Source organism: Merops nubicus, unplaced genomic scaffold (assembly GCF_000691845.1).
Source record: "Merops nubicus isolate BGI_N331 unplaced genomic scaffold, ASM69184v1 scaffold10149, whole genome shotgun sequence".
NCBI classification, from domain to species: Eukaryota; Metazoa; Chordata; class Aves; order Coraciiformes; family Meropidae; genus Merops; species Merops nubicus.
In genome coordinates this window covers 36,150-54,969 of record NW_008630244.1, presented here as the reverse complement: position 1 = coordinate 54,969, position 18,820 = coordinate 36,150, and the positions used below count along the sequence as shown (strand labels likewise).

The following is an 18,820-nucleotide window of genomic DNA, read 5'->3' as shown; positions in this document are numbered from 1 at the left end:
TAGTATTTTAACAATCAGCCTTCCTACATCCTACTGAAGAGCCAAGTAACTTTTGAGAATCTCCATGTATTGTATTTTGATCAAAAAAATAAAAGTGAAGGCACTGCAAGCCAGTTACTCCTCCTCCCAAGCTAATGAATTTCTTCTTTCCTGCTGGTTATGATGTTTCAGCTTCTGATGGAGGATGTGGTTTACTTTCCCTGTTACATAAAAGAAAGAAGTATTTTATTTCCTTCACTTCTCCCATCCCATTCTTTTCATGAAGAACAAAATTCTTGCGTTTTTTCTTGTGTTCTTTTCCTCTTCCTAGTTAAGTTCTCCAGTGGGGAGTAATCAAATACCTAGGCTCCAAGACATACTAAGCAAAACCCAGTGTTTCCTGACAGTTTTCCCTTTTGGTCTGATGAACACCCACATTAAATGGACTAGAGTGACATATTGCAACGTACATAGAATCAGCAAAGGCACCTAAATTCAGGTGCCCTTTGGCACCTACCCTGGGCCCTGTTTTGTCAGTGCAGGTGGCTCTTCCCCTCTGACTGCCCCAAGCCCTTCTCTCCCAGTACACTGTACTCCCCCTCCCAGCCACGCAGCTGACGCTTTAGCAAGAAAATGACTATGTATGTCACTGCATTGTGCTGAACTTCCTTCTTTCCCTTTAAAGTGATGATTTTGGCCAATTAATTATTATAAATTTGAATTACACATTGAAGAATGTACAGGCAAAAAGAACAAGAAAAAGCAGTTGTGAGACAACTGTGTTATAGTTACCTGTTTACCAAGAATGCCAAGTTCTATGTCTGTTTTGTTTGCAATAGGAAAAGATTTCATATTCTCCAAGCTTTACTGACGTTTGTGTTCATGCTCTTATGTTCATGCTCTTATGTTCAAGTCCTTTCATATTCCACAGTGCTGTTATGTGCCTACCTACGAACTTTTACTGAAGAGAAAGAGGAGAAAATATATTCACAGTGAGGCATTTTGTGTGCTTTATTGCTGAAAATAGATTTTTCCCTCTTTCACTTCAAAGTTGCTGCAATTCTATTGAACATTACTACAGAAGATTGTTTCTATTTTTTAATTAACTGTTGCTTTGTTGTTTTTTTTCCTTGATCACGTTTTGGAGTACTAAATGTATACTGCTTATGACAGCACTTAGGAAGATAGTTACCTTGTTTTCAGTTGTTTTGGCTTAACCTTTTATTATTGGACATTAGAAAGGGAGGTATGAAAAGGGGAAGGTGTTATGAGTAGTAGTCTGTTTTTCTTGATTGGTCTCATGAGAAGACAACTCACAGGACACCTTGGCTAGACATGCAGAGCACTGTGGATTACTGTTCCATTTTGCTGAAGACAACATACTTAAAGAGCAAAAAGTTTGAATATTCTGTAAAAGAATGATTTTTTTTTTCCTTACTTATTCATTAATTCAGATGTACTACTTTAAAATGCATTTTTGTTCCATTCTGTATTTTAAATTTCATTTCTGTGCCTCTTCTGGACCTTGCTTTTAAGTTAAGATTTGTGGGTGTTTGTAGTTGCTCATGGTTTCATTTATATATTGTCATTTTCAGTGCAGACATGACATAGATTCATTGACCAAAAATATTGTACATACAGACCTGAGGCTGTCTGTTGCTCTCTTGTGCTGGTGTAGAACATGAAGTTCAGCAAAACTCAAGTCTGGGGAAACTTGGAATAAGATGCAGACTTGCAAAAGAATAGTCCTGTCTTGCCTTCCAGCGAGAACAGGTAACATCAAAGGAAATGTGTCAGGAAATACTGAGGGACAAGAAGGACCTGCTGGAGTAGTTGCAGTGCTCTGATTCTGATATGAAGGGCTCAGGTCTGAATGTGTCTGAGCTCTCATGCTGGAGCTCTCTGTGTGTTTGTGCATGCTGAGTAAGTCAGGAGGCCACGTTTCAGTGCTGTTTTGGGGGATTGCATCTGTCATGCCACGTAGGGTACTGTCATAGTGCTTGCCTCCAGGAAAGCAGTGGGAAGCTATGGTCTACATTTTTAAGGATGGGTATTTAAAAGTAACGACAAAGGACTGATGGAATAGTGAAACGTAGCTCATCTACCTTCTGTGGAATAAGGAGTTTTGAATATAGCTAGTTCTATTGAGTGTTCTGGAAAACAAATATATGTTGTGGGCCAAATTTCTTTTCTTCCAAAAATGCTAACATGCAGGAGTCAAACATGATTTGGTTGCATGATCCTCAGGTTTTCTCACTTTTGAACTAAGAGGAACCATGAAGTAGCTCTGTATCTAATATCCTTGAGGGACCATACAGAAGCAGATACTTGCTGTGACAAATTTCTGCTCCATCCTTCCCCCTCATCCGCTGGTACAAAATAGATAGATGGGGCTAAATGTCATTGACTGTAATTATTGAAAATCTTTTTCTGTTGAAGAAATTCTGAGATTACTTTCTGAGCCTTGAATATACATCTTGAGGCAGCGTAAAGGAAGTAGAGCTGGAGCTCACAAGATAGGGTTTCACAAAGGACATAGAGCTAGTGCCCCATTTTGTAAACAGTCCTCACAAAACACTAATGGGTAGTAACTCCGTAATAACCTTGAAAAAAAAGATAATTGCAGTAATTTATAAAATCACTATCATTGCCCTTGGTAAATTCTAAAGAATGGAAGCCAGCTTTTGAATCTTGTGGTCAATTGAGAATGTCCTTGGATATTTAATATTTCTCCTATGTTCTCCTATCCCTAGCTACCCTATGGAATTTCACATATAGGCTAGAAATTATATGTTCTGCATTTACTCTGGAGTCGTGTGTGTGCTACTCTTGCACCCAGTGTGCTCTAGTAGTGGATTTTGACTAATTGCTGCTGCTTAGGTACGTGGTAAGCCTAGTAGCAAGCTGCCTCTCAGCTGTCAGTGGATAAGTGGATCACTTAGGAGGCTGTATGGAGCTCCTAAGTGCAATATTCTGCAGGGTCTTGGAGAAACACTATGTCTTGGACCTTTTTTTCCTGTGTTCAGTATGATGCAAGGCATAAAGCCATTGAATAATTTAGGTTAAAATGGACCTCTGGAGATACCTGGTCCACTCTCTCAGTTAAAGTGTGACCAAATCGCCACTGAAAAAAGAAAAAACAGGTTGAGCATATTTGCCTCTTTTAATCATTTGGAACCTTTTCTTATTGCTGGGCTGTGATGTGATGAAAAAGAGTGAACAGCTAGATAGTACTTTTTGCACAAAGAACTGGTCCTGAAGAGAAGTTTTGACTGGCAAAACAGTGAAGTTTGTGCTTAATTTTAAAAACATAGATAACTATATTGAATATAGTTTTTAAAGAGAAAGTACAAGTTCAGTTTCCTGGTAGAGCAAGATTACTCCATTCATTAGATTGAAGCAGCTTTACCATACACATTCAAATAAAAATTTTCCAATAGCCAAGAATGTGTCCTGTCCATTCACAAAAAAAAAAAAAAAAAAAGTTGTTCTGGAATTAAGGATGGAGATTGAAATGGTTTAGTGGTTTGACTTGAACTAAGGAGTTCTTGCTGCTGCCACGAGGAGATAAAAACTGAGTTTGGCTCTTCAGATTACATTTTATGGAGTATTAAACCCTGAAGTGATATAACCAGCTCCTACTAGGGAAGGCCAATCCACAGACTGTGTAACCACTTCAGGTTATTAATGTATGTACTGACAATTAATACTATTTCTGACACTTTTACTGAACAAGAAGCAGGAAAAATCCTAAGATCCAAATAAAACAAGTATCTAGTACAAATAGCAGTAACAAGATGATTGAGGTCACTTTTTTATTTTTCAGCATTTAACAAACAAATTAGATGTTTGTGTCTGGATGTGTCAACTAGGCACATGCAGTTTCTGTTGTAGTACTTTACTTTCCTTCCCCATGTTATTAGAATAATATGTTAGTCAAATTCAATGCTGAGTATAACAATGCTGAATAAAATAATTGAAGAATGAGAGCTCAAAACGATACAAAAAGAGAATGAATGAATTAGTGTTTGTCACAGAATGAATTAGTGTTTCATGAACCTGTGTCTATTATTACATTTATTATCATTGTGAACTTTATTTGGTAGTCTAATGAAACCAAATTAAGTGGCTACCAGGGAGTGAACGTGCATAAGAATACATTGATGTTATTGAGAGCACATTAGTCCTCCTGAGTCCTAAAGAATCTAATTTGGAATTCCATTAGGAAAAAAAGAAAGAAGAAAAAAACCTGTGGAAGAATAAAAAATGGTTAAATTGTATGATCTTTAAATTGAAGATGAAAAGTCATAGTTCTTTTTCTTGACAAGATATGGTTTGTTTTCTAGAAAATACATATTCCTGTCAACTTAAATATGTATATACTAAAATTGTCCCTATTTCTGTCCCTATGTAATTTATCATCTTGTTTTATTCCAGTCATCTCAAAAATTGCCTTAGTCAGTCCTGAATCAAATCATGTGTATAGCATAGTATCTACAACTTCACTTATTGCCAGTGTACACAGCAGATATAATGAAATCTTCAGTGTTTACTTGTCATATAACTTTAAGAAACACTATTAGAGTATTACAAACTTTCTCAGAAGTTCTGGTGGTTTGTTATTTCTATTTCTTAATTAAACTTGATGTATAAAGGTGTTCCCTATTCAGTTCCAACCTTAACAGCTAATGTCCCTAAGCAAGTTGTAACCTTAGCAGTCCCATTGGGCCTTTTGTTTCTGCTGTTTTCTTTCAGAAGCACAATAAAATGTAAAATTAAGAATTCCTCTTTAAAATAGGTGGAGGAAATATGCATGATATAAAAAAAAAAAAAAAAAAAAAAGCCTGTCTAAGACCATGGAGTGTCCTATGCATAGGACGTGCTGTGCATAGCGAAGATGCCAAAACTTGCAGCAATTAAAAGCAAAGCTGACGTCAGGGTGGGTTGCCTGGAGCCAGCCTGTCCCTTAGGCAGGTGCCCCTGCTCCCAGCTTGTCACGCCCTGCCCAGCCCTCGCCGGCTGCCCCTTGGCCTGGCCCAGCCGCCCCTTCCAGCACTGCGATGGCATCGCAGAAGGTGTGGTAGCGTTAAGGCGGTGGGGCAGGGGCTGGTTGAGAGGGTCTGGGAGGTGACAGGGTACTGTGAGACCGAAGCTGTGCTCCTGCTGCACCCTTGCTGCCTCTTCAGAGCCCTGAACACGAGCTGTGCTTTGCTTCACTCCACCGCCCGCCGCCTTGGCTGAGCTGGTGTGAGCCACTGGTGGTGCTGCTCTCTGAGGGGTGCATTAGGTGGGCAGATACTACAGGTCCTTTCTATTTTTTTGTTTTCTATTCTGACCCTGCTCTGTCCTGAACACACTGAGGACTCACTCACTTCTTCCATGAGAGCAGGGGTCACTTAACATTTTGTTAATTATGTTCTTTTGTCGTGAGGCAGAATAAAGAAAATGGCTGTAGTGACATATTAAGCTATTTGGATCTGAACTGGGCCTGTCAGGGTGAGTTTTGGTTGCTTGTGTCACTAACATCCTGGAATGCCATGCTGCATAGTGTAACTGTCCTTAAACAATTACCCAGGCACTGTAATACAACACGTCGTGAAACTGCAATAAATCCATGATGACAGTGGAAGCATAGATGTAGTTACTTCTAAAATTAGCCTTAAATTGTTCTATCTTATCACAAACAAATGTGTTTAAGTTTAGCAATCAATTCAGGATGGAAGAAGAATTTTAAAACTACGTGGATGATCTGAGATGACATACAGCCATATTAATCCCATTTTGTTTGTGCACAAATTCTTTAAATAGTTTCTGTTCTTTTTTCCACTGCGATCTGATGTTACTCCCTCAGTTAGAATTAATGAACATTTATCAAGGGACTATTTGTTTGGATATCTCTTTCACAACGTTACTACTAGCATCCTCATTTCTTTGGTAGGCTTATCCACCAGAATTATGAAGGCAAGAAAACATATGTGCAAAGTCTTCACTGTTTTGAAATGGTTCTTACTCATTAATAATTCCTGTACCCTTTATTTTCCTGTCTTGATCTGAAATTTGAGCTATTTCATTTTCCATGTTCCACAACATCCCATGTATGTCCCTAGTCTGCCATATTTCTCAGTTAACTGATGAGAAAATTTTACTTTTTTCACCATAATGGGAATTATTTTGAATTTTCCATGACCATTTTCACATTCTTGAAATAATAAAAACTGTGCTATGAGATACAGTGAAGTGAAGGAGGAAGATGTTGTGGTAAGGAAACCTTTACTACCTTAGATAGTTCTGTGGCAACTGGGATAGACATCCATACGTTTTTCTTCTGTTTCTTGGGGACTTTTGTTTTGTTTTGTTTTGTTTCTTATAGCAATGGCTCAGCTACATCAGAAGATCTTTTCTGGAAACTGGATGCTCTGCAGATGTTTGTCTTAGATCTTCACTGGCCAGAACCAGAATTTGCTCACCATTTGGAGCAGAGACTTAAACTCATGGCCACTGACATGATAGAAGCCTGCGTTAAAAGGTACAGTTGAAAACTAAAAATTGGGAGAGACTTGAAAATTAACATAGAAACAGCCATACTGGCTCACAGAGGTACAGCTGTACCAGAATCCTGTCATAGGAATCAGGGCAACTGTAAAGACATCATAGCTTGTGTGTATTTCCCAATGTCTAGCCATCGGTAATTAGGCAACATCTAGGAAATACCAAGGAGAATTTCTACATATGTTGCACATAGACCCTTGGAAATGAGTAAACCCAGTCTCTTTCTAGTCCATATTGTGGCAAATATTAACACATCTCAGAATTCTGCTAGAAGAAACCTTTCTTTTTGCAAGTTTCCCTTCATCACTATATTATTTTTTTATGTTCAGTTAATAATACTACTTAATTTGCCATGATTTTAGAGTACTGTCTCTAAGAAATATATTAAAACTAAAGATTGTACAGCATTTCTGCACTTATACAATAAACTAAGTAAGGCTATCTGTAAGTCATCCAACTGAAACTAAGTTTTATATTGTTAAGCTTTTGGAAATTGTAGAAAACAATGTTGTTTTTTATCTAGAGCTGTATCTTATGGGTATATTCTTTTAAATTCTGTGTGTGATCTGAAAAGATTTCTGCCATAGTTTTCAGAGCATATCATTGAGTTTAGAAGAAATATCTGTATGTCTATAAAATTTACAAGTATCTCCTACTAGCTGCTTCAGTGAAAGCTTAGTCTGGACACAAAAATACTGGTTTAAAAAACATAAATCCAAGAACAGGGAACAAATAAAGTTTGAAGGAAATTTAATAGTGTTAATCAGAAAATATACAACATTCAGAAGGAAACCTAAACAGAGAACCTTTAACATCCACTGAGGTTAAACCTGGTAACCTAGTATTTTATTACTTTCTGTTCAACATAGTAGGAACAGGCATAGTAGAAACCTCAGGCTTAGTTACGAGCCTGTCACTAGAATTACAGTGATGAAATCATGACAAAAAAAGGCAGAAGTCTTTCACAAATATTTCTATTTGTGCTCTGTAGCAAAAGAAGATATGAGGTAATATCTTGTAAAGCTGCAGTCATGTAAGCCTGCATCCATGTTTTCTAAATAATTTGACATAGAAGCTCAGTCAACTACAAATACCTAACAAAACTTAGAAAAATAGTAAAATCATTGAACTATCAGTGTAATCTTTGTCTTAAAAACCATGAAAGGAGTAGCATTGAGATGCAGTAATATATTGATTTTATTGACTTTGAGCCTGGAAAAAGAAGAAAAAATCTTTACAATGGGACTTATCAACAGGACTAAAACATAAGATGTATGAAATTAGTACTAGTTAAAATAATTTATTCAAAATTTCATCTTTTCAAATTCTTCTTATGTCTTATTTAAAGATCACTACAGATCAATATGGGAAAGTCATTTGTGTTAATATAAATACTTGGATTTCTCCTAGGCAATAAATCTAATGCCACATATTATCTAAAACTTTGCACCATGCAGATTTGACTGTGTGGATTTCAATGGCACACACAAAATCAGTTAAAAATGGCTCACTGCTGATATCATAACAAAAAGCTGAGAACAGAATTATTAACACAGAAGCATTAAAAAGAATTCCTTATGGATCAGGATTTGATCTGTGATACCAATCCTGACATTTTTTCTGTTTGATCTGTAGAGAATAGTTAATATTATAGAATGATTCTAGTGTCAATACGTAAAATGTATTAATATTTTAGAGTGAATACATAACATACTAGTGTTAATATACTGAGTATGTTTTAGTGTGCTCAAAGATACTGTACATCAGGTAATAAAGAAAGTAAATTATATCCATAGGATGGATTGTATTAGTAGCAACTCAGACAAGAATGATGGAAATATTTTGTTATAACTCTTATTGTGATACTAATATGATGTACAAGACTTTCTAAACTAGAAATAAGATGCTTCTCTTCCCATCTTCTTAAAATACTGGATCAGTGTCTGGTGCCCACATTTAAAAATGTGTGGAAACCAAACATTACTTTTATATTTATATATTCTGAACTACTGTAACTCATTTGAGTGACATTGCTCTGTATTTACAGTGGTGTGAGAAGAAAATAGGGGTTTCATGTTATGTATCTCATGATATGTCCTTTCAATATGAATATTAACATTTACTTAATAATCAACTCCTTTTCTTAAATACAATTCTCTTTTCTGTTAAAGCATGAAGACTTTAAAATTATATTTCTTAAATGCAAGCATTTAGTATTACAAACTGTATTTTAACATAGAAGTGCTGGAAAATGTGGGGTATTTTCATTGGTTTATGTTGTTCTTACTAATCATGGAGGGAAGCATATTGTTACCTAGTAGACAAGAAGATAACAATTCTATTGTTCAACTGAATTAGCTGAAGCCATGCAGAACCTTGAGATTACCACCAATGCAATTGTTTATTGAATGGGTATATATTCTGCACTTACAGAATTTTATTTCTAAGATGTTTTCACATGCATGTACATAGTTAAGCCAACATGTTTAGTAGGGTTTATATATTTGCACGCTTGCTCAGAATTATTAGAGACTCATATTATGAATTGTTTTAATAAACAGAACACGAATTGCATTTGAACTAAAACTGCAAAAGGCAAACAAAACAACAGACTTGCGTATCCCTTCTTCTCTGTGTACGATGTTTAATGTCTTAGTTGATGCCAAAAAGCAGACAGCTAAACTCTGCATACTGGATGGAGGGCAAGAGGTGAGTGGAGTTTTGTATGTTTGGTTTCTGTATTGGGTTAATCTGAGGCATCGCACGCTGCAGACAGTCCTTAGCAGATTGATTTCAAACGAGCTGCAATGTGTCACGTAGCTCTGTATGCACAGGAGCATGCATGGACTGCTTCCTAGAAGCATCATGCTAGACACAACCCCTCATCTTCCACCAGAGAAGACACAGAGTGCTTCTGTAATTTATTTGCCGTGACCTATGAGTCTGTTGAACATTCAGAGGATTTCTTGACTCACAGCCCCTCTGGGAATTTCTCTTGGGTTGCAGCAGAAAAACAGCCCACTTCACAAAACAGACTCTCTTGTAATAGTGAGAGAGAGTCAAAACATTGTCCTTTGCAGACGGGTTCTAAACATGTAAGTTTTGGCTTTAAATGGTTCATATATGCATCATTCATGCCTGTATACATGCTGAAAACAGAGGAAATAATAAGATAATTTAATGGGATATTTTATTTGGCCTCCAAGGACAGGGACTGTTCTGGCAGTAGTCTGTTGCCAGGACTGTGGGTACCCCACCATGGAGCACTGATGCGCTTTTGAAGGACGTGTAGACTTCACTGACTACCATCCTTCCCATGTTGCCACTCACAGCAGGAATAATCAGTGAAGTGAAAAGGGCATACTGTGTAGGCTGGTGAGAACACCGGCACAAAATAAAACTGTCCTTGCTGTGCTAAAGCTTTAGCAGTGTAATTTTGTTTGATTTGTTTTTGGAGAGAGGACAGAAACATTTGTCAGAATTTGGCAACAAAAAATATATCTGCTTTGGGAAGTTTCACATTTACATTATCTGGTCATATTGTTTCTTTTGATTTTTCCATATGTACACTGTGCTTTTCATTTTATTGACTCATCTTTTTAAGTTAGCATATTTGATGTAATTGTCTTTTTTTTTTTTCAATTCAATGAGACATTCATCATTTTCCTGTTCTACTCTGTCATCTTTATTTTTCCTTTTGGTTTTCCATGACATGAACCAGTTTGCTAGTCAATGGGTAAGTGTATTTTTATTGATTTTTAACCTACATTTTTTCTTTGATTTACAGCTACTTTTAATTTTAAATTATAATATTGCTTTTCATGTTAATTTGTTGGCCTAGTCCTCAGAATTCCATTACAGTCTGACCTTGCTACAGACTGTTCATCAGCTTCTCAGTTCTCCTTTCCTTGTTCAACTTCTAAGGTGGTTCCAGATGAATTCTTCACTGTTCTGCATTTCAGACCCAGCATCCTGCCTTACCAGGTCACAAGGGTTTGGAGTCTTTCACCTCTCACTGAGGCAAAAGAGCAACAATTTGTTTCAGGGTCATCAGAAGTTAACCACCACTAGGAACTCCTTGCCTGAGACTGATGGTGCCATTTCATCTTTTACTTGGTGTCCAAGTATAGCCTCATTCTCCACAATCATGCCATTCCTCTCACCTGGTCTGGGTGATGCCTCCTGCAGTGTCAGCCAGTCCCCTCAGAGCCAAAGTTGGGCATTTGCAGTTAACTTCTGAACTGCAAACCCTCCCTCCCCAGATTCTCTTCTGAAATTTCCCTTTCTCTAGATTTTCAAGCTCCATGATACACTCTTCACAGAAATACAATCCTTGCTCCCTACTGGATCTGGTCATGACCCTGTATGATTCCAATGCTTCTTTTCAGTGCAAGTTTGACACCTGTGATGAAAGGCATACCTCTTTCAAAAACCCCAAATTAATCTTCATCTCAATTCATCTAGTAAAGCAAAGAAATCTCAAATTCTTCACATATCAGAAATTATTACATAATGTGGAAACACCCTTCTATTCTTTTTTTTGGCTTTTTTTGAAGATGAAGAAAAAATAGGCTTTTCAGTTGCTTGTAGCTGATATCATGGTGGTTTGAAATGCTTCAAGATTTGTTGGGTGAGATACTTCTGGAATCTGCCCATCTATAAAAGCAGGCAGGAGATCATCTCATAATATAAACAGTTGCATCTCTGGCTCCTTTATGGCAACTCTGGCATTTCCAGTTACTTCTGCTTCACCACTTGATCTTGAAACCTTTTCCATACTACCTTTTTTTCCCCTCGTCCTCCTTCATCTTCACTTCAGTCTCAAACAGTCTTTTCTGCCAGTCAAAAAGGCATTCCATAAGGACTGAGTTAACAGTTTTTAAAAGGTCTATTCATTCACCTAAAACTCAGCACTGAGTATCCATCTGACAATTTCCAGAACTTACTCTGCAAGTAATGGAAGGTGTCATTTCATCAGATGATTAGATTCTAACATCTCCTTGAATACAGCCTGCTCTTTTCATTCACTATACAGAGCTATGAGCAGTTGAACACCTTGTTCAAGTAGAGTAAGTTGCAGAAATTTTCCCCGTGTTGTCAGATAGGAGGGAATTCATACTTATGTAATGGTAACATGGTTGCCAGTAACAGTACCTTGAGTTTAGAGTTTAAATTTGATTGTATCACCATGTTCTCCTACATTACTTTGTGCACTGCTCACCATTCTCCAAAATATCTTCCAGTTACATCTCCTCAAAAAGAGTTGCTAAGTCTGCCATTCAGGAGGGCTCTCTTCCTTGCCTTCTGGATATCACCTTAAAACCTTAAAGAAGTGCAGCATCTTTTGGTTACAGACATGATCAGTATGTTGAGTTTGAAGAGAGCTCAGCTGGCTAGTTCCCTTCTGCACTGGTTGGCAGTTGCTGTAGGAGGATTTGAGAAGCAGGAACCAGGGAGAATTGTCTTATTTCATACTAACTGTTGGTGCCTGAAACCTGCTTAATGGACAACCAGAATGGAAATTCATGGGGTGCAGGGGAAGGATATACAGCAAGACAGCTGAGTAACATACTGGTTGTTGCTGTTTCTCAAACAGTTGCCTGCACAGCTTCTTAGTTTCAGTGGATGTAATCTTGGGCAGTTGTACAGTGAGCATTATCCCAATTCCTTCTTTCCCAAACCAGAAACCAATAGGTGCTACTCCTTTACAGTCCTTGGATCCCAAGTCAAAAGAGTAGCAGCAGTAAGGGAAAAATTTTCTGTCACACAAACTTCAATGCAGAGAGTTTTTTGCCTTTGTTATCTGTGATAAATAGCTTTCTGATCTAGATGCTGCAGTATTCTAGCAACATTCTTTTTGAGTATGATAGGTAAGAAAAATGAAAATTTGGAAAAAGAAAATTAAAAAAAAACAACTCTTAATATTGGGATAAAGTGAGGAAGAATGAAAAATAAAATTGACTATATTGTAGAGATATATTGTAGAAAAGAGCAAGTTACACTTCTCAGTGATCACCACAGTATTTAGGAACAAACTCATCTTTCTCCAAAATCACAGGTGTCAAAAGGCACTTAAATACTTTGTCTCCTTCCAAACACTATTAGGAGCCAAGAGATACGTTTGGGAGAACAGCTGGATTGTCCTCAAGACAGTCCTATTTGTTTACATCTCCTAACACACTTTACCACTAAGCGTAGTTTTCTCCCATGTACCTCCTACAGCTGCAGCTGTATTTAATATTTTACTGGGGGTTACTCCAGGGCAGCTGGAAAGGCAGAAAAATGTTCTACATTACCTCTTTTGGGGCCTTTGGGATGATGCTGAAAGACTCCACAATGTGCATTCAAATAATTTAGCTGTGGGAGCTGACTTGTCTAGATTCAGACGCCATGTGAACTGTGGTCACATCAGCCAGCAGAGGAATGTAAAGGCAGAACTGTCCATAAATGTGTTTGGGAAAAAGAGTGAGGATAAGTCTCCTCTCACCAAGCAAGCTTGTCAGAAGTAGAAAAGCTGCAGTTCTGCAAGTGCTTCTTTCAGGATCCTGCATACAAACTTGTTAACACATATGGTTTTTTATTAATTCTGCAATATTTGCTATCTTCTTAAAGTCTGTCTTCTGGAGTCAAATAGTCTTCCACAAGGATCTGAATGGGTTTTTTTTTATTTGTCAGGGATAGCTTTTTTATTGAAAGTTGACATTGAAGAGGAGTAGGCTAAAAAATTGATGATCTCATGGATTGCAAAATAAATCTGGAAAAAAAATGAGGTTAAAAAATTCAAAAATTTATTTCTAAATAAATGTCATAATTTCAGATGCCTGTTGTGATTTTTAAATAACGTGATTTGGTTCTTGTTTTTCTTGGACATACAGTGAAGTTACTGATTATATTGTGTTCCTACAAAATCATACTTGACATGTGGTGAGGAAAAAAGGAAAAGGAAAAGAAAATCAGAAAAAAAAATAGAGGAACTGATCTTAGAATATACATTGATTCCTTTAATTTATTGTGCTGTGGGGATAAAGTTGCAGACACTTTATGAGAGGGACAATTATGAATCACAGAAATATGTATAGTTTTGACATGCATCTCTGGGGGAATAATTACCTTCTGTTTTCAGAGAGTAAGAAAGTATATCTTTCTGAAGACTGTTTAAGCAACATTTGTCACAGACAGTTTGGGGTGATTTAAGTCCTTAGCAGATCAAGCTAGGTGTGTTATATTGGTGAAGACATTACTATCTGAAATTGTGAAAAGTTCTGTGATGTATTTCTAATACGCTCTTTCACTGTTCCAGGATGTTTGCTGGTGTTTGTCTAAGATGTGTATTCACATTTTCCAAGCATTTAAACTTTAAAAGAAATTAAAACCAAAAATTAACACGCTTGGTGTTAGTGCCTGTAAGCAGATACTTACATGTGGGCAAACACATCTCGTAGTTTTATTCTCTCTTAATTTAAATGCTGGTTCAGTAGGTGTGCTATTTAGAAAATCATTCCTAAATATATTAAGCACATCAGGTTTAATGTTTTGGCTTCTCTAGCAACTCTGAGGCAGATGAAAAATAGCTTTTAAAAACTTACAATTCTGGAAACTATTCATCTGGCAGCTGCTAAGTTAGGCTAATGTTTATAGTGACCTCAGTACTTTTACTCCGAGCATTATGCTGTTAGCTGTTCCAAGTAGCCTTGAACTGTGAAGACAGGGTTAGTCTTTACAAGTCACATTTTCTGTGAAGTGGCTATTGGGGACAATCTTTGCTGTCAGATAAATGTTTCTAAAGGAAGAATTACTGTTTAAATTGATGTGCCTCCTCGACAGAATGGGATCCCCAGTTCCTGTTAATTTCAGGAGAGAACTCTGTAGTATTATCTAAAAAGTCTTTCAGATTTATTTTAAAAGCATTTACTTAAAGGCACCTTCTTTTTCAAAAAGCAAAAGAAAAAGGCTATGGAGAATGAAGTCTGTTTTATTATGCCTTTTATGGCCTATTAATTTGTTACCATCTATTCTGCTTTGTTGATGAAATTTTAATTTTGCCCTTGCTTGAGCATATTGTAAGATTTGTATAAACTGCAGCTCACTGTGCTAACAGAAAGGCTCTTTTAGGATGAACAATTGGAGCTCATTTTATTTCTAGAGGACATTTAAAATAACTTATGAATGAGAGTTGTCAGACATGAAATGCTGTATTAATTAAATCTTATTCTAGTCTTTTTGCTTCTCCAGCTAAACCAACCCTTTAGAAAAAAAATACATGGCCACCTTAATTATATAGGAGAAGACAAAAAGTATCCTTCACATTCCTTCGCCTGAATAAGAATAAGAACTCAATTCATCTAAATAATAACCCCATTAGCTGCTTAACTCAACAGTGTACATGGGAAAATTTTCAACAGAGAATGTAAGAAAGTGTTGATTGGGTGGATCGTTTTCAAGGGTTTATTCTTCTGATGTTCAAAATGATAATTTTCAGTAAATCTGATCTGGCAGGGTTATCAGCTTTGTACCATTTATGACTTATGACAAAAGTGTGTCTTCATATACATGCTAATGCTTCTTTATCTTTTGAAATACAGCAACAATACCATTCAAAAATAGATGACTTGATTGAAGAAACAGTTAAAGAAATTATTTCACTTCTTGTTTCAAAGGTAAAACTATTTAGATTTTAATTTATAATAAAGCAGAAAATAGAACTCTTGTTTATTGAACTTCTGAAATGTCTTTAATTATCACAGTTTTTCTATACACAGACTGGGGGGACAACAACATGACTGATAAATGATAGGCATGTAAATAATATTGAATTTACAAATATAAATTTTATAAACCTTTAGGTAAACAATTTCTTTGCAACCTGGTAATCATATAACTTTGTCTTCTGTATTTTTCTTATAGGTAAGAACTGCTAGCAGCTCGTAGAATCAATAGGTTGTGATTACTTTAGTATTATCTTAAGTAATAGCATGTTTTACTTTTCATTTGATGTTTCACATGAAACCTTTGTTCCTATCACTAAGTAGTATTTAAATTTTATATTTAGACATGGACAACATTCAGAGTGTCAATATCGCCTTTTAATGAGATTTTTTTCCACAAACGACTTAATGTGAAAATATTTTATAACTTGTTATTTCTTGAGATTTACTTTGTATGTCTTTATATTTAGAAAGAAAATATGTTTTGACATGATATAGGGGCTTGGAGAATAAGTGAAAAAAATGAAAACAATGTTTTGTGTTACTGTAGCACCTCTACTCCAGTAGAAGTCTTAAGTGCTTGATATAAAAGAAAACCTTTCAGTCCCTAATAGTTTGAAGGACACAGCAAATAATGACAGAAAAGTGAGAATTTATAAGAAGTTTTGTTATTTATGCACTGCAAACTATGCATAAATATATGCTTTTCAAAGTAGCATAAATAAGCCATATAATTTGTGAGTTAATGACAAAAAATAAGATTCTGGCCATATTTTCATCATGCCTTCATTTTCACTTGTCGCAGCTTGCTAGCAGGGGGTGGGGGAGCAGGAATCTCCTTTCAGATTGACACTCACCATGCTTGCACAGGACTTGAAGAGGAAGGCTTTATAGAATCATTGTAGAAGTTTAAGGGAAAAAAATCCACTTCATGATAAATGTGTAGAAACCACACATTTTTCTCTGAAGTTTTGCTGTAAACGTAACTACAAATGGTTCAACTCAACAGTTTTGAGTTTTATATGCCACTTGTCATCACTCCAAACTAACTTGTCAGTTTATGGTATTATTGTCATTTAAGAGGAAGAGGAAGAAAGGGGAATTTAATCAGACCAAAAAATGCCATTAGAAGTTAAAAGTTTTGATTAATTCTTTTTAATATCTGAGATTATAGAAGAAAGAATAAAAATAGTCCTATTCCTCCTGGATATATGTAAAAGAAATTCTAGAGGTGAATGCTGTCAATATAGAGGGATTTGTATTATTAATCACATATCCTATTAAAAGAGGTTGAAACCTCAGAACAGGAAGCAAATATTCTGTGCCATTGATCATTAGAAGCTTAACCAGTCTCTCCTCACTTGAGATGTGAAATGCCAATGACCCTCTGATTGCTTCTGTTTCAAGGTAGCAAGCCTCTAAAGGTACAGAGGAAGGCTGATGTTTCAATTCTGGTTTTGGCCAGAGCAAATGCACATCAATGTGCATGATATCCATGTGTTCATTTTTTCATCTAATGTGTTTTCATTGTTTTTTAGCCTTTGCCTCTGTATTATTTTCTGTATATTCCCGTGTAGTGTTTCAGTCATTGTATTTAACTGTGGATGATCTATGAAAATGAAAAGAGTACTTTCACTTCACCAAGACTTTGCCTGGTAAATACTTGTGTACTTGTACACAAGGTGTGCCAAGAGAAAGCATTTAACAAATCACAGGAACAGCACAAAATGGTGAAACAAAGCTCAGATGTATCTCAGGGTAACCAATTCAGAGGATGTGAGGTATATGCAGAAATGCTCTTAAAGCCTCACCTCTCCATACACTGAGATCTCAAAAAACAAGTTTCAAGCTTCATAATTAAGCCTTTCATTTAAATGGACATCCTTGACACTGCAGTCTTTTGCTTCTGTTCTTTTTGTGTCTCACTTGTGTTGGAACCATTTGTTGGCAGTGTGGACGCTCTGTTGTTTGTGAGATCAGCCCCTTCCATAGCAGATCTCAGAGCCGTAGGATTGAACACCCTTCTGCAGAAAGAATCCTTGCCAGACAGTTAAAATGAGTTAAAGTATGAACGCAGCTTCTTACAGGCATCCAACAGCAAAGCAGAAAGCTGATATTTGTTCTAGTAAAAATTATACTGTGCATTGGGTGCAGAAGCAACTGCCACTCACTCTTGTGATGTGATTTTATTCCTTGATAAGCACCTATGAACAGGTGTCCTAATTAATCACTGTAAATATGACAGATTGGATTGATAAATGACAAATGTAGGTTTGCACTTGCTCCTGCTCCTTGATCTCTTAAGAGCGGGGCTTATTGTAAAGTGATGATCTCAGTTCCTTTGGAGGTGACACTGTTGTGACACTGTTACAGTGCCCATTAACAGCATGCCAGATGGAATTTTGCTCTGTCCTCACACTCATAAAATGATACTCATCGTTGTGGGAATGGCTGTGTTGGGAGCAAGGGATGACTTTTAAAATAATCTTTATATAAACTGGAAAGCGGTTCATATGTGCAAAATAAATGTGCACGAATACAAGGGCTGGCAGATATTTTATGATTTATACCATGAATTACTTGAGCAATGTAACATCAAAGAACATCAGAAGGGGATTTGTGCTTTAAGGCTAATTTGGGGGAGTTTAAACACTAAGGCTATAATTAATGCAATTAAGATTTTTTTTGTGTGAGAAATAAATTTTGGCCAAAACTACTTTTCATGTCACTTGCTGAGGAGTCATGCTACTTAGAAAATCACAGGTGAAAGTATGGGGGAGAGGAACCACACCATACCAGAAGTTTAGGGCATACACTTTCTTGTTCCTTCTTGGCCAGGTAGTAGCAGTTCAACAGCACATGCTGAAGACAGGAGCTCCAGTGCTATTACATTATTAGGTGAAATCAGAGCTGGGATTCTATTCAGTAGCAAAGATTAAAGAAGCATGGTATCAAGATCATCACCTTTAATAATTATGCTTCAACATCTTTGAAGCTGTGATCTTAGAAACTGTGGTCCTAGAAAACAGTGTGTGTTTTCTACCCAAAAGACATGCTGGGTATGCACACCCTTATATTTGACCATGCACTCTAGAGGCAGCAAAGTGGTGTTGGATAGAAGGCCCACCTCAGGAGAATTTTTAGGCTAGGTTTCTGTTTCTGCAGTGATTCAATGGTTTCCTTTCCTTCAGTTAGATTGATAGATAATGCTGTGAAAAGAATGTTGTCCTTGATTTCAGCAATTTGTGAGGTTGAGAAAATGATCAAATCTACAGTTTGCGTTGCCCTGCTGAATAATAAAAATCTGAGGAAGAAAAACTCAACAGTCTCATTCCAAATATTTACTTTTCCTATTGTGTTTAGATTTTTATATCTATCTACATATAAATTTGTATTTAGATTTCTCTCTGTTCTTTTCCTCCAGGTTGTTTCAGTGTTAGAAGGTGTGCTGTCTAAATTGTCACGATATGATGAAGGAACTTTCTTCTCATCATTAGTTTCATTCACTGTAAGTTTTTGGATTCACAATGGTTCTGTTCTTCTTTCCATACATAATTCTGAAATTGTGCACAATCTGTAGTAATAAG

At 36.5% G+C, this 18,820-nt stretch overlaps 1 protein-coding gene across 1 annotated transcript in view; it reads left to right on the top strand.

Annotated features, from left to right (window-relative positions):
- Window positions 1-18,820, top strand: part of LOC103779587 (calcium-dependent secretion activator 2) — a gene marked incomplete at its 5' end in the record, with an annotated part of 87,704 nt that overhangs the window by 35,307 nt on the left and 33,577 nt on the right. The window contains 4 exons of the mRNA XM_008947225.1: window positions 6,350-6,505; window positions 9,090-9,237; window positions 15,111-15,185; window positions 18,658-18,741. Coding sequence (XP_008945473.1) covers window positions 6,350-6,505; window positions 9,090-9,237; window positions 15,111-15,185; window positions 18,658-18,741 — 463 coding nt within the window. The remainder of the gene's footprint in view (window positions 1-6,349; window positions 6,506-9,089; window positions 9,238-15,110; window positions 15,186-18,657; window positions 18,742-18,820) is intronic.